At 31.0% G+C, this 25,704-nt stretch overlaps 3 protein-coding genes, 1 long non-coding RNA gene and 1 other non-coding gene across 8 annotated transcripts; 1 reads left to right on the top strand and 4 right to left on the bottom strand.

Annotated features, from left to right (window-relative positions):
- Positions 1-2,622: 2,622 nt before the first annotated feature.
- LOC103844871 (DNA-directed RNA polymerase subunit 7-like protein) lies at positions 2,623-4,623 on the bottom strand. The gene is made up of 2 exons (XM_009121696.3): positions 4,121-4,623; positions 2,623-3,420 (listed from the first exon to the last, which is right to left on the bottom strand). Exon 2 carries the CDS (start codon positions 3,405-3,407, stop codon positions 2,772-2,774), a length of 636 nt encoding a protein of 211 aa, XP_009119944.1. The 5' UTR covers positions 3,408-3,420; positions 4,121-4,623; the 3' UTR covers positions 2,623-2,771.
- On the bottom strand, positions 2,652-13,619 carry LOC117128914. The gene is made up of 3 exons (XR_004452340.1): positions 13,412-13,619; positions 12,467-12,478; positions 2,652-2,663 (listed from the first exon to the last, which is right to left on the bottom strand). It is a non-coding gene; the product is annotated as an uncharacterized LOC117128914 (long non-coding RNA).
- LOC103844870 (uncharacterized calcium-binding protein At1g02270) lies at positions 8,468-10,975 on the bottom strand. The gene is made up of 10 exons (XM_009121695.3): positions 10,658-10,975; positions 10,476-10,580; positions 10,286-10,391; positions 9,985-10,196; positions 9,840-9,916; positions 9,664-9,772; positions 9,437-9,562; positions 9,245-9,355; positions 9,055-9,162; positions 8,468-8,928 (listed from the first exon to the last, which is right to left on the bottom strand). Exons 1-10 carry the CDS (start codon positions 10,787-10,789, stop codon positions 8,704-8,706), a joined length of 1,311 nt encoding a protein of 436 aa, XP_009119943.1. The 5' UTR covers positions 10,790-10,975; the 3' UTR covers positions 8,468-8,703.
- A 5,133-nt stretch (positions 13,620-18,752) lies between the features above and the next one.
- On the top strand, positions 18,753-18,825 carry TRNAF-GAA. Its single transcript has one exon. It is a non-coding gene; the product is annotated as a tRNA-Phe (tRNA).
- A 3,221-nt stretch (positions 18,826-22,046) lies between these two features.
- LOC103844869 (vesicle-associated protein 4-1) lies at positions 22,047-24,733 on the bottom strand. 4 transcript variants are annotated; one of them, XM_033281791.1, is made up of 8 exons: positions 24,058-24,733; positions 23,913-23,983; positions 23,713-23,794; positions 23,501-23,622; positions 23,277-23,354; positions 23,089-23,208; positions 22,924-23,014; positions 22,047-22,624 (listed from the first exon to the last, which is right to left on the bottom strand). In XM_033281791.1, the coding sequence occupies exons 1-7, from the start codon at positions 24,245-24,247 to the stop codon at positions 22,952-22,954; spliced, it is 726 nt and encodes a 241-aa protein (XP_033137682.1). In that variant the 5' UTR covers positions 24,248-24,733; the 3' UTR covers positions 22,047-22,624; positions 22,924-22,951. The 4 variants fall into 4 exon arrangements, with proteins under 4 accessions (XP_033137682.1, XP_009119942.1, XP_009119941.1 ...); XM_009121694.3 differs by having other exon boundaries at positions 22,047-22,587; positions 24,058-24,732; XM_009121693.3 differs by having other exon boundaries at positions 22,047-22,602; positions 24,058-24,731.
- Between the last annotated feature and the right edge of the window lie 971 nt (positions 24,734-25,704).

Genomic DNA, 25,704 nt, shown 5'->3' with positions numbered 1-25,704 from the left:
AATTTGTTTAATTATCGCTTAATTTGTCTAAGTGATATATGTATTTCTCAATTCTAAAAAAATAATGTATAATATTGTATTACATTATTTAAAAAATATAAAATATGACTACATAACATAAATATATTTTTTAAATTTTCTTTGTGGAAATCATTATGTTGTTTGATTGTTGTACTTGATTCACATATTTGCATAGATATTTGTGGTAGATGAATAACTATATATTTATTATCAGTAAATAATATATATTGATTATATAATATAAGAAAAATAAAATTATTTACTTTTTAAACAAACTTGTCTCATGTTAGAGACTCGGTTATAGACATATCATATACGAAGGAGACATTTTTACAGTTATCAATCTTCTTAACATTGAAAAAACAAATCTACATATCAAAACAATATCTCATACGATCTATTTGTGGAATAACTACTCTGAAGAAATTGAATTTAGGCATAAAAAAGGACTGAAAATGGATGTGCAGATATGTTATCTAAGTTTGCTTCACAAAGTACTATTCATAGTTCATATATCATTAATGTCCATCCTATTTTTTTGTCCACCATTTCTTAAACATCTTGAAATAAGTGATGCTAATTAATAATAAACTTGTTGCTGGAAAAAAAATCAAATTTGTCTAATTATCGCTTAAATATTTTATTAATATGGTCAAAGAAGCTTTTAAGTGATATCATAGTTTAATTTATTAGTTTTTTTGTTAATTTTTAGAGGTTTTTGTATTTAAGATTTTTTTCCATATTAAGCTTCTATTTCTTTCACAGAATTGATATATATATATATATATATATCATAAAAATTACCATCAAATCAGTTTTACTTATTTATTATTTTGTTTTAACGAAAATACACTTTTTAAATAATTTAATTTAAAATAAAATTATATATTAATTTGCTGTATTTTAACAATTTCATTGATTTAATTAATTTGCTTTGGTGGATAACTTAAAAAGTTTTCATATGAATCGGGGAAAGCAAGTTTATGTTGTTATATTATATTTATTTTGTGTATATAGAATCTATATATAATGCTAGTGTAATAAAGAAAGAACATTATTTTTTTGTAACTTCAAAAATATACATTATTACAATTTAAAATGAATCAAAATTGAATAAAATGGTAATTAAATATTTGTAAATCTAATTGTTTAGTTGGATTCTCATGAAAAAAAATCGATTGGTTAAACAAATGTTTCAAAATTTGTTGTGGTATTGTTTTGTCTATAAATTATAAAATTTATTGAATTAATATATTTAATTATTGCATCCTTAAATAATATTTTATTAAGACATTATAAAAATATGTTTTGAGTTGTTTTGTGAAATTGTACAAAAATCTATGTTTTTTCATATTTGTAACTTCAAAAAGATACATTATGATAATTTGAAATTAATCAAAATTGAATAAAATGGTAATTAAATATTTGTTAAATCTAATTATTATTTTTATCTTGTTTAGTTGGATTCTCATGAAAAACAAATTGATAGGTTAAACAAATGTTTCAAAATTTGTTGTGTTATTGTTTTGTCTATAAATTACAAAATTTATTGAATTAATATATTTAATTATTGCACCCTTAAATAATATTTTATTAAGACATTAGAGAAGTATGTTATGAGTTGTTTTGTCAAAATTTTACAAAAATCTATGTTTTTTCATATTTGTCACGAAAATTTATATGTTAAACTTACTTTTACAAAATTCTTAACTTTGTCACGAAAACAAAAATCTATGTTTTTTCATATTTGTCAACGTTCTCACACTTTCTAAGAATATATTAGCTTAGTCACTTACTTATTTTTTTTTACAAAACAAAGTATCGGAGTCTTGAAAGTTGAATTCATATTATTGTAAATGTACATAAGAATTTGTGATTATATACTTAGTGGTTCTTGTATATGTGTCCAAGAAAGTTTCAATGGCTTAGTGGTAACTGTTGTGATTATATACTTAGTGGTTCTTGTATATGTGTCCAAGAAAGTTTCAATGGCTTAGTGGTAACTGTCCTATATATATATATATCATACTAACCCGGGTTCGATTCTCACATTCGCATTGTTTTTTTATTTTTTACGAAAAATAAATGAGATGACATGGCAATTTCGGATTCTCTGATTGGTTGATTTTTCTATTCTATGTGGACACTCTCTCCATGGCTTATATCCCCTTTTAATATAGTATAGATTGTCTATTGGTTCTATTCACTTTATTGTACATGAGTTTAGCAAAGAAGGTGATTTGATCTTATCTTTGATGGTTTACTAGTTCACCAAATTCATAATAGGAAAGCAAATGATATGTTTAATTTGGAGATATGTTCATTTATTGAGTTTCTAGGATTAATTATCAACAATGCATTTACAGACTTAAGCATAAATATGACAAATGTCTTATTCACAATAGTACATCAACATGTAAGAATGCAATGTCTACATCTAATTGCTTTTAAATCCCATTTCATGACTGTTGAAGCATCAAGAAAAAGATGTAGTATGGTTATTTTTCACATTTCCGACTATAGCATTTTAAGAGAATCACATCTCTCAGACTACAAATTTTTTAGAGATACGGCGGCTCCAATGACAATCTTTCTGGTATCTGAACTACAATATGAATTTCGGGTTGAAAGAAAGAGAGAAACTTTTGTGTACATTAACTAATGAGTGATGAGTTCGTTCACCTAATAACCTATACTAAACAACTAACAAGAAGACTTGGAAACCCAAAAGCGTTCAACATTGGCAACAATCACATATAAGGCCTATCGCAGCCTGTAAGAGAGACGGGACCAAGTGTATCATCACCTTCCACAGAGGCCAGAACGTAAACATCGGTTCTTCTTTTCTCTGGACTCACCTTAAACCGACGTCCCAAGACCACAAACCGCACAACAACTCCAACAGCAATCTTGGTGTGATCATCTTTCTGAAAGCACGGCTCCTCCTCCTCCTCAGAGTTTGGCGGGACAAAATGGTAATCCGGCATTTTCAAGTATGATAAGTATGCGTATCTGAGTGGACCAGAGCTTATCAAAACAGCTGGAGCAGCTCCGTTAGGACCGTTAAACAATACTTTCATCACGGTCCCTACCATGATATTTCCTCGTGCAGGCAAGAATGTGCGGCATGTGAAGGAGACAGGGAATGTGAGGACGTCGTCTGCTTGAGGATTGTCATCGTCTGTGGTGCTGTTGATGTTACCGATGCTTTTTAAGGCGGTGATGGCGAGATAGAACCCGTGTTCCCTGCATGCTTTCTCGTGGAGCAGATCTTGGAGTAGTCTCGTTAGAATCTGTTGGTGTGGTGGCGAATGGCCCTTCTTCAATTGTTTGGCAGGTATAGCCACGTCCCGACACATTTCTACTTCTGAAAACATGCGCTTCATCTCTCTTCACCACCTGAGGAATCACATTAAAAAGAGGGTTTTCTTTTGGTACATAGCTACTCAATAACTTGCATAGCCTAACAAATCAGATCTGACTAATGAAGATTATAAAGCTGTAAAAGTAGAGGTTATTAAAGTTAGAGCATTTTGACCTGCATTAGAGTTACTAATAATCTAAACTCAAGATTGGAGCACAAGGAAGCAACCAAGACAAGAAATTGACAAAGAAAAGAGAAAATTGCTCAAAAAAATTACATCAAACCAAATCAGATTCCTTTTTTTTTTCTTTTCTCAAAGTTAACAACCACAATAACTTTTTAAAGAACCAAACTAGCTAGCTTCCCACAACATATGTAACTTGCTTGGTCTCAAAATCTTTAAGAGAATTAAGTAGTTCCAGTTCAGACAAACGACCATACAAAACGTTGGAACAGTAAACGAACACACAAGTTTTAGCCCAACATCGAAATTTTCAAACTTTTTTCCCTCTCTTAATTTGTTTTCAAAATCATGATAAAACCCATATCAAATCGATTTATCTTTTTCTCTACAAAATCCCTTTTTCGTTCTCCACTCAGAACATCACCAGAGATCAGCTAACCATTCGAGTGTTTACAAGATCCAGTTTTGTAAACCCAAAAGTAAAAAAAAAATCAAAAGTTTCAGCCAAACAAAGGAGAACTATGTGGGAAGAAGAAGAAGGAGAATCTAACCTTTATGAGAAAATTCAATATCTCAAAGAGGAGAGGAGCCCAAAGGAGCACCGTACGGAAGCGACTTTCTATACTCTGCCTAAACGCATGCTACCGGAAACTCTTTGTCTCTGATACAATTCGTTTAAGGTGTGTATGTTAGCTACGCTCTCTTGTGATTTATCTATAGTACGCAGTTTTTGTTAGTTAAAGAAAAAAGATATTCTTTGCCCGGTTATGGAAGATCACGTGTCCAAACAAGTCAGAAGATTTTTAAATTGTAAATCTTCAAATTTTCAAACTATAGTTGAATTTTAAATAACTTTATTCTCTAAAAAATTCTCTTAAACATTATTTGAAAAATTATATAAACCTGTAGTAGATGACCTCCCGCAATATCGCGAGATACTATCATTTAAATATTATTTGAGATAACCAAGTTTTGAAATTTATAAATTTTTGATAAATTAAATTTGTTGATAAAAAATAAATAGAAGTTTTTTGATTGGTTAATAATGTAGGAATCAACCTAAATTTTATTATTTTATATTTATCATCGTAACACATGCATTTTATAATTATGAAAATGAAAAAAAAAACAATTACCATGTATGAGTTGTGATATATATATATCTAGTATTTATGTTAAATTCAGAAAATAGTAAGTTTGAAAGATTCTATTATATTACTTAGATATAGTATAAATTTATTTTGGGATTTTAACAACAATTTTTTTTTCTCATCAACAAATATTAATTATTAGGTATAGTTTAGTTGTATACACAATTAATCAACAATATAAGATTAATTTCAAGACATTCTGAAATATAATATAAAAGATCTTGTAAACATTCTCAAGACTTTGTATGTTTATTTATTTTTATATTAAATATAATATATTACTTAACAAAGTTAGAGTTCTAATCAAAATATATATAAATTCAAATAATTTGAAGAAACTTTAGGATATAGATAATTTTGTTTGTCTCATAACTACAGATTTATATTTTGGTAAAGATGAATATCGTGTAAACTACAATCAAATATAATATTATTTCATTATAACAAATTATAAATGATCTATTTTAAATAAACTAATACACATTAAAATATTAAGCCACATATTCTGTAAAATATTACTTGAAAGACTGCTTCAAGTTGACTATTCAAGATAATATAATACATAATTTTTTGAAGATATATTCTTAGAATTATATTCTAATCTTACTTCTAGTTATTTAGTTATTTATATATGTACTAAGGATATAATACTTGTTATACTTATTATCTATGTAATTAACCTAGGCACATATGGAATTTACTTCATTGGTGTTATTTGTTTGAGAATTATGAAGATCTTAAAGTTTTGATCAATCCAATGACCAAATTCATTATGTATATATATATATATTTTTTAATAAAGATTATAGCACAATAATTAAATTACGAACACTATAGTATTTTACATATGATAGAGTGTCCACTAATTAAAATCTATTATAAAATGATTGATGTATATTATATTACTATCATATAAAAAATATGATTTTAAAGATTGGATAGCAAAATATTTATTTTATACTACCTTAAGCAGAATAATTAATTTAATATAATATACAAATTTTTTTGAAGATATATTCTTAGAATTATGTTCTAATCTTACTTTTAGTTATTTAATTATTTAAATATGTACTAAGGATACAATACATGTTATATGATAGCCCTGTTCGGGACACAGTCGCAGCTACTAGCGTCAGGGTCAAAATTTAAAGCGTGGATCTGAAAAAAAAAATCCAGAGTTTGGATGCAGCGATCATTTCAAGCGTTAGATTAAACATGTTTTGGAACGCTGGAATTAACAGCGTCATCGCTTCCAGAAAATTTAAGTCAACAACCAATCGCTAGCGTCCAAACTCTCAAATCGTTGCCGAAAATCTGAAGTCAGTTGCAGTTGTTACTGTGCTTTTCTGTTTTCTGGACGCTTGACGCAGCGTCTTCGTCTCGAACAAGGCTGATATATAATGTGTTTGACTTTGTCTTCGTTTGAATTCCAAAAGATTCAGTCAGAAAAAAAACTTGCATTTTAATTTCGTAGACAGAAAAATTACCTCAACGACGTTGGTTTGACGCATAATAAAAAGCTTCCAAGTAGTAATTCTGGCATAAAGAAAGAAAACAGCAACAAAGACGAGTGAGTTTCCTCCTCTAAACAATACTATCACCCCCGGTCATGTGCATGTGCTGGGAGCATATTTGCACATGACCCATTACAATTTATAAAAAAATTAGTCTAGATTAAGGTTCGAAATATTTTGAAATTATTTTTTTTAAAGTAAAAGATCTTAAATTTTGTTTATTCTCTTTGAAAAGGTCCCAAATTTTTTTTTTCAGCACTGAGCCTCATTTCCAATTGAGACGGGCCTGACTATCACCCGTTCAAACTAAAAACCCATGTTCAGACACTAAACCACGCTTGACTTGTGTGTGACATTTATACAAGAGAATGAATTTTACGTATTTTACACTCACTCCTGTTTAAGCCAAACCTACACTTAAAAGCGCTGCAACCATTTGGGATCTATGATTTAAACACAAATCTATGCATGTATTGAAGATACGGACGGATCTTCTAACATACAAGAGAAACGGACACTGTATGCATGATGTGCGTGCATAAAAATGGTTTAAACTAATCGCAAATCTCAGAGAATGGGAAAAGAACACAAATCTATGCATGTATTGAACATAAGTATTTGGGCAATTGTCAATAATAGCACCTTTTGAAGTTTATGTCTCAAAAATAGCACTAGAAGGAGAAAGTCACAAAAATGACATTCATTAAAGGGTAAAATATCTCTAATACCCTTGGTTTAAAATTAAATAAACAAACAAAAATAAATAAAAATAAAAAAATAAAAATAAAAATAAAAAAAAAGAAATATTTTTTTATAGTTTCAGATTATGTGTTTTCAGATTCGAAATTTTTATAATTTTTTTTTTGAAATTTTTTTTTTGAATTTTTTTTTATTTTTTTTTCAAATTTTCTTTTTATAATTTAAAAATACTTTTTGAAACTGTTTTTAAAATTTTTATTTTTTATTTTAGTATTTATTTTTTATAAAATTTTAAACTCTAATTCCAAAACCCCACCCCTTAACTCTAAACCCTAAGGTTTGAATTAATTAACCCAAAGGGTATAAGTGTATATTTACCTCTTTAATGAAACCTATTTTTGTGACTTTGAACCTTCATTGCTACTTTGGGAACAAAAACTTGGTTTGGTGTTATCCTAATCTTTTTCTCTAAGTATTTATTTTTATGATTTAGTGTAGAGTTATTCTGGATTATAGGAATTAATATTATCAACAGAATTCAAATGCGCTGTTTTAGGTTATTTTATTTTAATGGGACGATGTTCTTGGTCCGGTTACGGAAGATCATGTGTCCAAACAACCAGTAAGATTTTAAAACTGTATACAAACACTAGAATTGAATTTTGTAAATAAATTAATTTAGCTACTCCCTCTGTTTTTGATAAACAACTGTGTTTCTTCTAATTCAATTTTCAATAAATTTATTTATAAAGAATTTTCAAATTTAATGTATAATTACATATATAAAAAGAAGATTAATTAATATATATATTATAATTGTTTTTTTGTCATCAATTTAAAACATACTCATATTGACTATGTAAACCAAACCGGAAAATACGGTTGATTACGTGCTAGACTGTCTGCCGTTAAATTTTGTATACCAAAGTTTTTTTTCAGGGTCTTGATATCTTCCAAATAACTTGCAAATGTTGGTTATTCTTCTCGTTCTGAATCCATCTTTACCTATTGAAAACAATTCAATGCGTTGCAAACGTAACCTGAAACTAAAGTAAGTTCCTCATACACTCCATTGTCTAAAGTAACTTCCACTTCCGCATGAAAAGGAGAGAGACTAGCCCTGATATTCTTTGCTCCCATCAGACTATCAAAACCTTCAAGAGTACTGAATCAACTTTGTCCAGAGAATATATCATTCTCTTTCGAGAAACCATATATAAAACACTGTCGTCTTGAAATTGACGGTAGGATCGCAACTTCTACATGTGGTGTTGTCTTCGGTATATTCAATATATGTGTCTCAGTCCAAAGTGTTAATTTTGTTTCTGCCAATTTAAGTGTTTCATGGGATCAATGTCCAGTACTGAAAACTTTATTATTCTTTTATAATTTTGAATATGAATTACTTACACCTCTCCCAGTCAGTCAAAATGCGTACATTAATCAGAAATTCAGAATGCACTAATGCTAACAATCTCTATAGAGGTATGAAAAAAATAGAGTCGAAAATTAAATTCGAAAAGGGGAAAAAAAGGAAAAGAAAAAGAGTCGCAAAGCTGCTTGCTTCATAAATCTCTCTACGACAACATTTCTTTTTACATGAAAGCTTCCAAATTTTTGTTAACATGTCTGTACAGTGTATAATGTAGAATACCATTGTGTGTTGTGTCCTTTCTTTCTTTCTTTTGATTCTGCTCTCTAAAGGATACACTAGAAATCAAAGGGTCGATAAAATGGAAGAAGCTAAAGGTTTATTGTTTAATGCTTTTGTCATGAAACCAGTTGAGAGCAAGGCATTCTTATGGGAGAAAACACAACGGTTAGCCTCGCGTGATCGGAGAGAGAGTAATTTTCTGGCCACCTTCCTTTTTCCACTTCAGGTGGAAACAAGACTGCGTTCTTGACGCTGAAACCAACGGTTTGTTCTTTGCTACCTTTTGCTTCTCCGTCCTCTACATCTCTCTGTTCTGACCAGTTCTGGTTCCATATTCTTTGCTGCAATAAGTTACAGTAGCTAGTGAGCAACATGTGTGTGTGTTCTGAGAGGGTTTTAAGCTAAGGCATTCTAAGTATCTTTCTATATCTATGTACACAGGATATTATTACAATAAATAGCTTTACCTGAAACTCCTTGTAATCTACAAGACCATTTCCATCAATGTCAGCTTGAGTCCACAGATCTTTGATCTCCTTTGTGGTGAGCCCATTACAATGACCCGTTAGGTTCAGCTGCATAGAGAAAGAGAATACTCATGTGAAGACTCAGATGAATAAGAGGAATGATTAAAATGTGTTACTGGGTTGTATGTACCTGTCGAAGAGTCTCGCAGAAACCCATGAATGTAATGTAGTCACCATCATTATCAGTTTTCAGAAAGGCAAAAGCGTCTTCAGCTGTTAGGGAAGCTCTTCTCAGTAGATACTGCAAAATCAAAATACTCAAACGTTACAGGGAAAAGCTAAAAACAATCACGAAGAGAAAGGATTGAGGAGAGTCTTTTACCCTGAACATGCCAAACACAGCCTCACTCCAACTTGTTTTTAGAAGCTTTCTATACCGATTTGGATTGAGAAGCCATATGAAGTCGACAGCGCATATGTTACCCCGGTGATTCCTGTGGCTTACCCACTGTAAAAACCCAAAAAAAAAAAAGATAACAAGAGTTTTTCAGAATCAGATCTGCAACTTAAATCATCAAAAAAATATACAGCATACCCAAAAGTAGTGACCTTATGAGCATCTGAGTCTGTGTAGCGATGAGCAGTGTCGTAAGAAGACACAAAACCCTGTGACCTTAGGAATTTGTAGACATGTCCACGCTTGCTTCCGTTCCAATCTCTGCCACACAATTTTCAGTACTATTCTTTAAATGTAACACTTGAAAATGTAAAAATCTAGTAGTTACCCGCAAAGCATAATAGGCATGGGGCTTAGGTTAACTTCTTTCTGATAGGATTCTACATACTGAAGAATCTTATAAACCTGTCAAAATAAAATTTTGAATTTAGAAAGATGCATGACAATGATTGTGGAGTTTGTACATTTTTTACCTGCTGCAATCTTACTATAGAAAGTGTTGAATCATGAGGAAACAACAAATGAGTGTTGACGATCAAAACTTGTTGATGAGACTCATACTGAGAGTAAGGAGGCACTAATTCTACATGTAGCAACTGCGCAACTCGGTCACCACAATCGTTGAAAAGCAAGTCCCTCGAGTTCACAACTCTAAAGTAGTCCTTATGAACAGCCGTAAGCAAACCTATTCCACCAAGAAAACATGTTTTGTTTTGATTCATATCCATGAACAGAGAGGCAATAACAAATAAGATAGAGAGAAAGACTCTTTACCGTCACCACGATTGTTGGTACGGCCAAGCTTATAACAGAGATAACCAGCGTCTCCAAGTCTCTTCTCGTACAAACTAACAAGCTCTTCGTTGCCTACCCAAAACTCCTATAAATGTCAAACATCAACATAGAATCAAGAAAACCTATTCAAATATTGTCAAAACAAGAACAAGGGAAGAGAATTAAGAACCTGCAAACATATAATGGAAGACCTCTCGTACAATAACCAATCAATGATTCTATGATTCCTCCCCATCCAATACGCTCGGTTATCGCTTTCACGGATGCTTTGATCCTGCATTCCATCATCATCCAAAACATAAACAAACAAAGGAGAATGAAGCGACGTTGGTTTTGAAGAAGGAAGACAACCTTTGGAGAGAGACGTTTGTAGATGGGAGCGAGGATGTTGAAAGTAGTACAGGAGATGCAAGGTTGCTGGTGATGGTCTTTAATGGAGGAAGATATCGCATAGCTTCCTATCTTTGATATTCTCCCCTTCATTTTTTTTTTTTTCCTCTATAACCGCCGGGGAATATATTTACAGAAAATAAAGAAAAAAAACAAAAAAATCTCCGGCGGTAAAAATTAAGAGAGAGAGAGAGACACGAGGAAGAGGATGATGAAGAAGAAGAGAAACGTCGTGACCGTCCTGAATTTTCTCTTATGATTTAAACCAAACACTATTTTAGTTATATTTTTGTTTCTTCTCTGTTCTTCTTCTTCATCTACATATAATATATATATAAACGTGTGTGCATGTGTATTTATTATGATGGCGTAGCACTCTGCTCGAATATGTATGGTCGTATCGTAATCTTTTTGATTATTTAATGTACTTGGAAATTATAATATTTTTATTTCCCGAACTTGTTCTTTGGTCAAATTAAATACTAATATATTCGTTCGTGTATTCCTTTTGCCTTTTGAGAAAAAAAAATTATTTAATTCTTTCTTTTCCTAACGATGATCAATGGGCGCCCCATATTTTTCACCCTTTCGGCCATCCATGAAAATGAAATACTATTTTTTCTTCAAAAAAATAGTTTTATTATTGTAAGGTATTCGCTATATGTGGAAGCACCGTAGCCTATTGGTTAAGGTTTAAAGGCTTCTACACCCAGGTCTGGGGTTCGAATCCCAGACTATGCAATTTATTGCAGATTACAGGAAATCCAGGTTTCAAGTCCCGGAGAGATCGGTTTATTAACCAATTATGCAGACTACAAAGGAAAGACTTGCAAGAGATCTTCAACATGGTGCAAGTAAATCTGGTCAGACGTGTATCTTCATAGGACGGCTCAGGTGCTGCAGTTAGGCGTAGATCTTCATAAGGCAGGTAGTATTGTCGGTTGTCGAATCGTCTATGTAATATTTCCTATATCATAATTGTAAGATCATAATAAATCAGCGTTAAAAAAAAAAAAAAGGTATTCGCTATATTTTTCTTGAAGTAAGGAACAGTGTTTAGATAATTAGACATAATAATGCGTGCAGCAGTTCTTCTCGAGATATTGGCCTAATTAGTGAGGAATTAAGTGATAGTGTGATACTGATACATTTTGTTGAGAAGTGACCTAAAACTAATTTCTTTTGTATGAGCGGAGTTGTCTTGAAGATTTAGTTAATAGTTAAGGTGTTTGTCTCTAGGCCTAACATTTTCAATATTTGTATAAGAAAAATGTGGTAAATGGTGTTTTGATGATAACATTAAAACATGATTTAAATCATGATCTGATATCTACTCACGAGAATATTTCGTTAGATTCATATAATTAATTTAATTTTTTTATGACGATGTTTTATGGAACCTCTTTTCCTAAAATATGTGCTAAGGCTGGAAACTTTGTATAATAGAAATATTTTCCCGATATTATGTGTTCGTTTGCCTTAAATGTTAAAACCTTTAACGACTCAGGAAAAGTACAATATATATAGGTATTTTGATTTTTTTCTGTAATTTAGCGGACCAGTTACCATAGTTGATTATTCATAATCTAGTCATTATGATGTTCGTGTTATACAAGTCCTTACTTAATTAGAAAAAAAAATGTTAAGAAGAAGATTACCTAGTTACATTCCCAACAAGTAAAATAATTAACACACACACTTTATTTGCCTAGATATGAATCTGATATTATTCAGATATAAAAAAAAACTGACCGATCATTTCAAATGTACCAGAAGATATGCCTGAAATGAATATATAATATAAACATGTCCTTTGATAAGATGTAAAGAATCGTTTGGTTATGCAATTGGCCGAAAGCTTCATAAAGCGACATGCAAATCAACCGACACCTCTGGTTGTCTTTGCTCCTTCATAGTCTTCATGAGTCAAATTATTCTTCCCTTTCCCTAATAAAAATTCTTTGTTAACCAAAAGAAAATATATTCAAACATTGGATATGTTTTTGTGCTTTCATTTACATTATTTTCCAAATTTTATATAGTACCACGTGAATCTTGTATACGTGTTTATACAACTGATTAGATAGTTTAGCACTATTACAACAAGCCAGTTGGTGACGATCATACTTATCGCTAAAATGTTAACTTCTTTTGTTAAATAATCCGAGTGAAAAGGTCGTGAAAAAGGGCACACTTTCTTTTATCGAATATTATATAAACACTTAACTGAACGTTCAAAATGCGATAACATTTTCTAGTTGTATTCAAAAAGTTTTTAGACACAAAGTATCCCACATTAGATTAGATGTTGGAAAAGATCCTAAACAATATATAAGATAGATGGGTCACTCCACTTATCACTAATTGGTTTTAAGTTGAAAGTCCATCTAGCTTAACATGGTATCAGAGCCTGATCCACATTGATCTGGCCCAAAGTTGGCTCATCGATCCTTGCCCGAGCATTCCGAGATTGACGCTCATAGAGCCATCATCTCGAGGGGGCGTATTAGACACAAAGTGTCCCACATCGGATGTTGGAAAGAATCCTAAACAATATATAAAATAGATAGGTCACTCCACTTATCACCAATTGGTTTTAGGTTGGAAGCTCATCTAGCTTAACAAAAACTTCAACTAGTCGAATAATTCTCTGAACCATCAAGGAATATCATAGTTTTTATAAGCAAGGAGCAAAGTAGCAACACATCATCAAACCATACTCCTCATCTCGATATTGAAAAAAGCTACAGCGCTAAGACATAACTTATACTAGTGTGCTCCTCTAGCTTTTAGGATCGGACCATAAAGAAAGTTAAGAGAGAGAACTACCGATAAATTAAAGGTGACTGTTAGGTTCTTAACTTCTCACACAGGTCTGCTGCTTCTCATCTACATTCCATGGAGCCCGCCCGTATCCAGAACGAATAGAAGGAGAATAATTGCCATTTTTATGCTAACAGGCTGCTCAACTTTGTTTGGGTACAAATTTGTTTAGTGTATGGCACTCTTGTGGTTGTGGTTGTGGTTGGGCATAAGTCTTTTAGAGGTCACTCTTGTGGACCTTAAAGAGTTAAACGCCTGATATAATACAAACCAGAAATTTCAAAACTATAACTTAACTAGAGAAAAATAAAGAAAAGAAGAAGACCAACTTCAAATTTCTTACTATAGTAAGGACCAAACATGGCAAGCCTGTCATCTAATACAAACATACTTTAAACTGGATCACGATTCTTTGGAAAACTTATCGTCCACAAACCATGATTCATATTTCTAAACCATTTGTATATCATGAACAAAATAAGATTTATCATGAGCTATAATTATGTAACTTTCTTTTTATAGTCAACATCAATTTGGTCTACATGGCCGATATGTAGTCTCTATTTATACTTTATTTTGAGTCATTGTATATTGCTAAGGGGATTGATAACTCTACACATTTGTACCTTGTTGAATCTAAACGGGGAAAGATGTACTTACAATTTATTATGTTAAAGATTTACTTACAATTTTTTTTCTATTATTTTTACAATTTTTTGCTGTTTCTAAAATACACTAAATTTTCTATAAAGATCCTAAACATACTCTATCTATAGTTTTTTTTTTGCTATAAATACAGACATCTTCACCATCTATGCCAATAAAAAAAGACCATATCTCACTCAGAGCCGGTCCTAACAATTATTGGGCTGGAAGCAGATCTAAAAAATGTGGCCTATTTATATCCCTTATATATTAATTGAGGAACATTTGAAAAGATGTAACCTCAATTTTGTATTAATTAAAAGAGGCCCCAATGCATAGGTGGCACTCAATTAGGTAGTCAATTACATTCAATTAAAAGTAAGTAGGTCCACATTCGATTTTTATATGTTGTTAGATATATAAGTTGGTCAAACTATATGATATAATGATATGATATGATATTTTCTTTCCTTAAATAAAACCTACGGAATTACCATAAATGACTAATATATATATGACAATTAATGAGTTTAATAATAAAGATTTGATAACAATGTATATCTCCTCCATCATTTTTTGTTTAATTTTATATTATTAAAATAAATTAAACAATCAAATTAGCTATAAAAATAAAATTTAGATTTTTTCGTATATGTTATATTTTGAATTTTTAAAAACGACAATAAATGACTAAAACTATTAAAATTATTATGTTAAAAATTAATGATCAATGGTTTAACATTTTTATTATAAGAAGATACACATGATTTTAAAACCATATGAGTAAAAAATATCATTTAATAATAAAATAAATAATATATATATATATATATTAAACACTATATACCATAAGATTACATAAATATTTTAATATTAAAACTTTCAATGAATTTTCAAGAACATTTATAAATTATAAACTTATTAAAGATTTCAGATTGAAAATTTTGTTATCGATGATTTAAATATTTTGTTATAAAACGATATTAACGATCATAGAACCGTATGATTATAAATTCTTATTTAATAAATAACTATACAAAATATACTATTCCTAGAAAAATAGGTTGGTCCATCTTAACTTATATTACACTTTTTATTAAACTAACTATCGAATTGATAAATAACGTACCAAAAAATGTTTTGCACTTTCCTTAAATAAAAGCTACGAAATTACCTAATATGATTAACGTATATGTGAAAATTAATTATAATGAATAATAAATATTTGATAGCAATTTTTGTATCTTAGTTCTTTTTTTAATTTTATATTATTAAAATATATTTAAAAATCACATTAAATATATAATAAAAACATTTATAATTTTTCTTATATGTTATATTTTGAATTTTTCAAAACGTCTATAAATTATTAGAAATTTGAAGATCCACACTCTGAAAATTTTGTGATCAATAGATTATTTTTTTGTCATAATAAGTTACAAATGATCATAAAATTGTATTAATATGAACTTGTATTTAATATTATCTACACATTATTTTAAAACCATATGAGTAAAAAATATCATTTAATAATAAAACATATATATTTATATATATATATAGATTATACTATATACCATAAGATTACATAAATATTTTAATATTAAAACTTTCAATGAATTTTCAAAAACATTTATAAATTATAAACTTATTAAAGATTTCACATTGAAATTTTTGTTATCGATGATTTAAATATTCAGTTATAAAATGATATGAATGATCATAGAACTGTATGATTATAAATTCTCATTTAATAAATGACTATATAAAATATACTATTCTTAGAAAAATAGGTTGGTCCATCTCGACTTACATTATATTTTTTATTAAACTAACTATCGAATTGATAAATAATCTACCAAAATTTTTTTTGCACTTTCCTTAATTAGAAGCTACGAAATTACCTAATATGATTAACGTATATATGAAAATTAATTATTATGAATAATAAATATTTGATAACAATTTTGGTATCTTAGTTCTTTTTTAATTTTATATTATTGAAAGATATTAAAAAATCACATTAAATATATAATAAAAACATTTATATTTTTTCTTATATGTTATATTTGAATTTTTGAAAACGTCTATATATTATTAGAAATTTGAATATTCCCACTCTGAAAATTTTGTGATCAATAGATTATTTTTTTTGTTATAATAAGTTACAAATGATCATAAAATATAACGCATATGAATTTTTATTTAATAAATATTCAAACTAAATAATATATATATATATATAAACACTAATGATTTAAAGCAATAAGATTGGCTGATCAATTTAGTCGTCCAGTTGAAATCTTTCAAAAGTATGTGAAAGACTAAAGTCAAAGTAAATATGAATTTAGAATATTAGTTATATTTTACTAACCAAATACCGAAAAAAACCGAACCGAACCAAAACCAACCCGATATTCGGATTGAACACCCGTAATCCAAATGAAACCAAACTATTGTTTCATTCTCCAAAATATAATAAAAATAATGACTTAATCTCGCGCAAGGCGCGGGTCTTATCCTAGTTCACCTTTATAAGAAGAAGAAAAAATTTAAAACAATGTCAATAGTATATGTCGAACTTTCCACCTCCTATGCATTAAAACTCAGCATTACCACTTGACCTATTGAATAATTTACGTTATTATGTGGCCGGTATTGTTAATATTCAGTGGCGGCCGGAAGCACCTGCTTCCCTTGCTTCTGTCCAAGGCCGCCTCTGAATTCTCACTCATCTCTTATTTATTAAAGTTTATAATGACTATCAAGTAAAAAAATTTCCATCTTAAAATCAGTTTAATTTTCAATATAGTGAAATTTTCCATAGATAAGAATGTTTTAGTAAATCTAATAACAGGGCTTTATGGAAAATTGCAAATCTGGCCCAGCTATAAGGAAAAATCTTAAACTCATCTCTGTTTATAATTTGATCCAAGTCCAAGTATATAATATTACACCATCTAATTTATATACTAATATTTTTTTTTACATGACACTTAATTATATGATTACAAATATTAAAAAATATTCATTTTTAAATTAAGTCCATAACTGTTAAAAAGTAAACAATATTTCGTATAACATTGCAATATAATTATTTTTATTTCTTTGTAAAAAATACCAATACCAAATATCTGACAATATTAGTTCTAATCGAAAAATTCTTATCCTAAATCAATAAATTACTCTGTTACCACAAAATTTATTTAACAATAATGATCGCTAAAAAAATAAAACCAACTATTACTTATATATACATACTAATCACAACATCATATAATTCTTCATATAAATTTAAACTAATGAAAATAATAAAATAAAAATAAAAACCAAATATTTATATATGTTATAAAATAAACGGGGAAAGATGTACAAAAGAACCTGTAGTGGTCTTTTCATTTTGGTTGCTTCCAATTGAGTTTGGAGACAAAAAGGTACATAACACCAAAACTTAAAACTGAACTAACTTTGGTTTGATTCTATAACGGAATTCGATTAAACCAAAATAAAATTGAATAGAAGAGTAAAAATCGGCTCGAATCACACACAACAAATAGGCATACAAGAACCACAAACCAACTGTCTAGTTATTGAGAACTCCAGTAAGGTTGTCGAAGGTTTAAGAACAAGATACTGGTATTTTCCTTATTAATATAAATCATAGAATTATCAAACCTTTAGTATCCAATTGATAACGCAAGAGTTTGTTTTTCTTTTTTGCTTTAGTTGCAGTAAGAAGTAATAATGTTATATTATGAAGGACCAAATAAGCCACAACCAACAGGTTTGAACGTAGAAAATGCAACAGCATTTTGCAATTGTATCTTTAAAAAAACTATCAAACTAGTCCATTAATTCTTTTACCAGGAATATCATAGTTTGTGAATGCAAGAAGCAAAAGTAACAACAAATCAAACTAACTTTTGCAGATAGTGGGAAGGAATATAATATCAACTTGAGTATCAGGTTATGGAATTTCTTGTCTTGTATTATCACGTAATAGGTACATATATATCAGAGTACAAAGAGGAATAAGGAAAGCTAATATACAGCACTAAAGAGAGAGCCGTTATAGTGCATAATCTTAGGATGACTAATATATACTTTCTATATCTTTACATTGAGTTGCATCATTGTTTGTGCAGGAACAGTTAAACTATAGAGATCCACTCGACCCAATGGTTCCTCAAGTGCAAACAAAGTTGATGGTTGTCGCCAGTCTCAAAGGTACTTTTTGTCATAACGTTTAACTAATTTAGGGCAGGTGTCAAGGACGTGAAAGGCATTGATTGGCATCTCTAGCTTGCTAAAGTTATGTATCTGTTTTGTCTTTCATTACATAATTTACATCTGCTTCAGCGTCCTTCAAAAATGCTTCCACCATTAAAGAAGACGATGTAGATTCTCGAAGAGCAGAGCCTGAAGATCTAAACAAAATCGACAGCAGTTCAGTATGGACTATTCCTTACACCATTATCTTTGATGCTGGACAAGGAAATATATTTTACTTTTGTAGATCTTGGTTAATCAATGCAAGTAATATTTTAAAATGCGTCAAAATACTAAATCTAAAACGATAAAACACAAAGCGGGGATAGCTCAGTTGGGAGAGCGTCAGACTGAAGATCTGAAGGTCGCGTGTTCGATCCACGCTCACCGCATTGTTTTTATTATTTTTAATTGTTTTCTACTGAACTCTCAAGTTGTGAGCTGTACATCAATTCTCTTGCTCTTTGATTTATGTAACTAAGGATAATCGCAAAGCTCATCTCAAAAGAAATCCTTCAAAACTTGAAGGACAACAACTACACTAGGGAAATTTAAGATTGATATGTCAGATCAATTAGGGTCTGACTGGTTCAAACGCAGCGGTTGCGGTTGCGGCTGCGGGCGTTTGCGGATGCGGGTGGTTGCGGTTTCTAGCGGTTTTAAGAGATTTGTACGACTGGTTCTGCGGTTAGAAATTGGTGCGTTTGTGGGATACTTATGACTGGTTAACTACCAAATACAGCAGCGGTTAAATAATAAATTAACAATATTTACATTTTATATAATTATAAAAATATCAAAAATCATAATATTATAATAAATATGTAAATTATATTTTTAAAGTTATAGTTTTAAATTTTTTAAATTATAGAAAATATTTTTATTTTAAAATTTTATAATATTAATTAAAATATAATAGATATATTTTAGTATTTTTATAATTCCATTTTAAAAATTTTATTTTTATTTTTATTTTTGTATTTATATGGTTTTTTAAAAAAAAAGAAAAAAAAATTATCCTCCCGCAACCGCCCGCAACCGCAAACGCTAGCTGGAACCAGCTTTTGATTTTAAGAGGTTCGGAGCGGTTTGAAGCGATTTATAGCGGTTTGTATGATTGTTTCGAAACGCTGTCAACCGCTACCAATCGCAAAAGCTGCGTTTGCGGGTGGTAGCGGGAAAACCAATCAAGCTATTAGTAGGAACTGAATCTTCTCATAACTTTAAAACTGTGGTGCAGACACAGACTTAGATCTAAACTACTAGTTTAGATTTTGAGGTTCACTATAGTAAGAATGCAAGCCAGTATCAATATAACTAATGAAGGTTTGACCAGACAAATCAATATATGCGGTTTGGTTGATATCTTTCATGAACTCTGATATGATCATCACATAAGCTGGTGACAGGTCACATGAGAAGGACTGAGCTGGCACATGCATAATAAGAAATGGAGAAAGCAGTTATACCTGAGGGAAAGAATAATAGTATCTTGAGAAAATGATTGTAACTGAGATAGGCATGCTAATTTGTGCATCCTGTTGCTTGGCTTCTTTCTCTGTTGAGATGCAAAATTGGGTTGGACTTGCAAGTCCCAGAGATTTGGATTCGACATTGTATATTGTTGGTTTCATTGCTAAAGTGATTGTGTCCTTACCAAACTCAAGGTAGTTAGAATGCATGTCCGGAAAGGAAGTAGCAAGTTAAACCTGATTGCCACTTGGGCTACATGAAGAAGGATGTAACAAGGAGGCATGATTCATTCAAGGCTTTTAAGAAATTTGTTCTATAGCAGGGGAGAAACATGTTTTGATATTGAGTTTTCCCGGTTCAAATATAGAAATATGGAGCTTAGTATTACAATCTCATAGAAAAGCTCTTTTAGCCAGAGGATTATAGATATGTCAAAGCAGGCAAAAACTGGCGGGTGATGTCCAAATAGTCCAGTAGTGGACAGATCTTTTTTTGCGCAACAAGTAACTTGAATAAGTTAAAGGAACATGAGTTTAGCTCAACGGGACATTACATAGGTGGGCCTTGGCAATCGAATCCGCAGGCCCATTTAACGATCTAGAAATGTAAGAAAATCGACAAACAGAAAAGAACGAAGAAATCGAATCGATGTCCGACAAGACGCCGTAGAGTTCTGTCGGTCTCCGTTTCGTGGTGATCGTCGTGACGAGCGCTTGAACATCTGATCGTAGCCAGATTGAAGTGAATCCAAGCGCGAGGCCATGAAGCAAGGCATCCCTCATAGCAAGAGCCTCCGCAAGAATAGGTGACGCAACGTGGTAATGGGATTTACCTCCTCTTCAAGGTAGTGGGAGAGATACTAGAAAAGGTAATACCAGAACCCTCCCCTGATACTTGAGAAATGTAAATTCATGGTTGACATATAGTGAAGTCATCATAATTCTATTTACTCCACCTACAACCCTCCACTAATACTGAGGAATGTCCTTGCCTTCCATGTTTTTAAGACAATATTTTCGATATATACTAAGTTACTAAATTATAATCCGAGCGCATGCACGAAGTGAGTTTTTTATACTAATGTTTGTTCATTAAATAATTTTAACATTTTGCAACACTACAATTTTTATCGATTGTAAAATGATGAATACAAATATTGGTCTCTAAAATGTATCATCGTTATTGAAGAGTTAACGTATTACAATTCCTTTTAATTATTTTAAGACTTTATATGCATAAAAGTAAATTAATTTTTGCGGCTGACATAAATCACAAAACCATAAAAGAAACATCGATTGTAAAACGACGAATGGGATTAGGTTTTCTGCTCTCGATTTTTTTTTGCTATTGACTCTCCATAAGTTATTTTACTTTATATTTCTATAAAATTGTGCTTTCGTTTTCGTTTATGTTTCACTGATATGAGTTATGTTTCTTCTTTTAACTTCTTCTGTGAATTCAGTGAATTACATAAGTGTCAATTAAAAAAAATGGACATCTGTAAATGTTAGTTCCACTTCAGATACATATCTAAGAATCAAAATTTTGAAAAAAATCACCGGCAAACTCTATTCACAGGTTAGTGTTCAACTCTAATATATCAAACTGTTATAGAATATAAGTGCAGAATCGAAATATAAATGTTTGTCTAGTATATATTCATCAGTTCGGTCTAAAAATCATATAATTCTAAAACAACAAAGTAAATTACTTATTTTATTAGCCTACGATTTTGAGGTTTAGTTACTTAAGAACATACCGATAATATATATATATATATAATAAAGTATTATATATATATATATAAAATACTTTATTATTCTAGTATATGTAAACTATGTATAAAGTGCAGACTTGAAATCAAGAGCAAAAAACCTAATCCACTGTCTAGTATACATATTTTTTTTTATATTTTTATACAATATATAATTTAATTAAATGATATTAATATATATATATATATTATGAATATCTATTAATGAAACTTCATATTCATACGTTTTATGATCATTTGTATCTTGCTTGAACAAAAAAAAAGTTAAATCATTGATCACAAAATTTTTACTGTGAAACTTTTACCATTTTTAGTAATTTATAGTCATTTTAAAAAATTCAAAATATAACATATAAAAAAAATCTATTTTATTATATACTTAATGTAATTGTTTAATTTATTTTAATAATATAAAATTAAACAAAAAAAGAGGATACAAAAATTGTTATCAAATATATATTATTCATAATCATTAATTATCATATATATGTTAACCATATTAGGTAATTTCGTAACTTTTATTTAAAGAAAAAAATGAGAATATTACTTTATACGTTACTAATCAATTTGATGGTTAGTTAAATAAAAAATATAACATATATTTACGTATGGACCAACTTATTTTCTGAATGATTCTAATAATCATCTTAGTGATGACACGTGGCTACGAAAACATGTTGTAATGCTTCAGGATTAATATACATGCGATTTTGATTAGTAAAAGATAGAATAGCTAAAAAAAGCATCATCTTTATATATTTTGTCATGCCGGTTCACTTGTGTGTTTATCGGTTAAGATTTCGTTCGATAAGTGGAAGTAGTGCCACCAAGTCTGCTTTGTGTTGTTGTGTGTTAAGTCGTCATCATCATGCTAGTTGAAGTTGTTAGAGCTGGCAGATTTGGTGATCTGGAGTCAGATCATCTATCAACGGGGGATAACAACTCTACATTAGTAAAACGAATCAAGTATGCAAGAGAATCACTAGTGGTACTACATAAGTCAGAAAGCACAACACGAAAACTGATAAACTTGACTACTATGGTTCGGCTCTAGCTGGATTAATAAAATCGCTTAGACGGAAACAAAACTTGATGATGAGTAACCAGCGTGAATCACACAACAAACAGAGGCATACAAGAAAAGAAAAAAAAAAAAGGGTAGTCATCTAGAAATAATAAAAACACATAAATAGACAGATACAAATTTATGTACAGAAGAAGGAGAAGAGGCGTATCTTTTTACCTCCGCTAATAACAAATCCATGTGCAATTTAGGAAGAAGAATCTATGGAATCGACTTGTTGTCGAGCAAGGTACTTCTCTCTTCGCTCCTTCTGATAGATAACACAAACTTTGGTTACTAAAAAAAATCTCATGGGGAGAAAGAAAGAGAGAGCCAAATATTTACCCATTCGTCAATGACAAGACCCTCCCCAACAACACGAGGCCCTGTCTCTGGTGGAGGCTTCTTTCTTACTTCAACAGCAGCTTCAGCTTCCTCCAATTGACGTGTCAGTTTCTCCAGTGCCTGATAATATTCAAAACTTTACAATATATATATATATATGTGATGAAAAAACTAGTTAGAAAGCTTACAGCACTTGGGCGGTCCGCATCAAGAAAAATGACCCGAAGAACCCGCTCCACGATTACTTGATCCTTTTGCTCATCAAACTGCACCATAACACAAACACGGGAGGAGAGATGCATCATGATAGATATGAGGGGCCACAACACATCTTATGCCTACAACTTATGTTTTGACAACCTACAACTACCGAACATAACCTGATAAAGAGAGTAAGAAAGGAGGGACATACCAACTCGGGCACAAACTCGACACCCGGTTTCACTTTGAGGCTCATAATCTTAAACTTAGCCTTGCTCTTCTTGTTTAACTTGTGTTTCTCGTTGTTCTCTGGGTGTTCCACGAACTTGAACACTGTCATTGGCAAGAATCAGAGGCGGTGGCTTTTGTAAATAAACTAAACAAAGAGGACATGTTTGGTTTCCTTTCCAGAAATCTGAATACCGGTTGCAAAGACGCTCTCCCCTGGAGCCAACACACCACCAGGAGGACGCATGTAACAACTCTTAGGTGCAGTTGTTTGGAACTAAAACAAAGAGAGAGAGAGAGAGAGACTTCATTACAATAACAGACTAAAACAAGTCAACTTGAATAATACATGGTACCTTTGACCAAAAAAAAAAAAAAAGAATAATACATGGTACCTTGAATGCAGTGTGAGATTTGCTAGTGTTCTTAAGCTTGATTGCGCTTCTCACTTGTTTACCAGCTTCATCTGCAACACACACACAATCCTCTCAGAGAAACGAAACTGTTTTTTTTTAATATAAATAAAGAGGACGGACGTACAAGGGAAATAGAGATAGCTGGAAGGATCTAGTCGGAGACGACGGCGAGCCGGCAGAATTGATCTCGCCAAGGACGGCTTAGAAGAAGAAGAGGCGGTGGTGGTTCTCCTCTGCCAGAAGAACGGGCATAGCTTGAATAGCAGCTTCTTCTTCTCCTCAGCATTCGGATTCTGACGGTCAGTGATCGCCATCGAGAGTTAAAATGCAGTTTCCCGGTGACCGGAGAAAACAGAAAGGACAACGAATATCTTCTTTCTATCAAGAGAGACAAAAGCGTGCGATGTGAGTTTTACACTTGTGAAAATAATTAACAAGAATTGGCGTTTTGTCTTGGAATTTGACGACTGCTCCAGTGTCACGAGTTTGTTTTTTTAAACCGGATTTCAGATTATTTTATTTTTTTATTTATTTCTTTCTCTAAAGTTTCAGTGAAGTCCGTGCAAAATGTCAAGGAAAATGCGCCAAGGTGCAAAATGTTTGTTGTGTGAAAACGAGTTTTGACAAATCAAGTCCACCAAAGGTTTTTTTTTTTTTGTTGGTTTGGCATTAATATGAAGGGATTAAAAATCGGTGAGTGGTTGCTGTTACACTAAGGGGCTGTTTATTTCCCCTTCTATCATCTCCATCCAAATGATCTATTTATATGATCTATCCAGATTTTATGAGATTATTTGTTTGTATATCTAGATGGTTCATCTAGATAAATCATTTGTTTGGTTTGGCATTAACACGAAGGGATTGAAAATCTGTACATTAATTCCCTCATTGATTCTTTTGTAAGTATTTAGTAATCCATTGTTTTATTTGCTTTTAAAAATAATCCAGAACATTTTTCAATTTATGAAATTAGCATGCATTTACAAAAGTAGACGGTATAAGTTAAGTTCAGCTCTCTCTCTCTTCTCAATGGAGAGAAGAACGAAAGTTATTTTTGTATTTTGGATTTCTGTTTGGGATTCTTTTATCTGTTTTGTAATTTTTGTTACTCGGGTTTGTTTTTCCATTTCATCGGATTTTATTTGTTTTCTCTTCAGCTTTATGTTTGTTTGTTTTTTGTAAATTAGTTCAAGTTGATGACTGGAATTAAGTAATTTTCTTACAAAAGGAGTAATATTCTTTGCTAATCTTTACTGGAGCAAATGTTCTCTTGCCGTTAAAAGAATTATATTAGGTGGGTTTAGTGTCGGTTGATTTAGATAAGGTACGGATAAGAAGAATCAGAATCCTTCATGTAGAAGGGAAGCGCTCAGGTGAACGTTCTATCTCCACATCTATCGTAGTTTTATGGACTTTATGCTCTGGTGAGTGGTGATCAGTGCTGGCCATGACCTAAAGCCGGTAAAGTTAGGAGTTCAGGCGTCAAAATATATTAACGATTTAAGGGCATCAAAATCATAGAAATCACTTATAGTCCAGTGGTTGAGTACCACAATCTAAAGTCAAAGGTTTTCAGTTCAATTCCATAGGGATGCCATTTTTTTAATTCGCTTTAGGCAACAATTTTTACTGAGCCGGGCCTGGTGGTGATTAGGAAGTTGATTTGGGCCATTCATCCGGTGACACAACAAAAGAAAAATACATGAACAGCATTTGTATGAACTATGATTTAATGGTATAATAATTTGAGAACCCAAGTCGAGCATAGTTG

This window comes from Brassica rapa, chromosome A10 (genome assembly GCF_000309985.2).
Source record: "Brassica rapa cultivar Chiifu-401-42 chromosome A10, CAAS_Brap_v3.01, whole genome shotgun sequence".
NCBI classification, from domain to species: Eukaryota; Viridiplantae; Streptophyta; class Magnoliopsida; order Brassicales; family Brassicaceae; genus Brassica; species Brassica rapa.
Note: the sequence above shows the minus strand (reverse complement) of the source record. Positions and strands in the feature narration are given on the sequence as shown.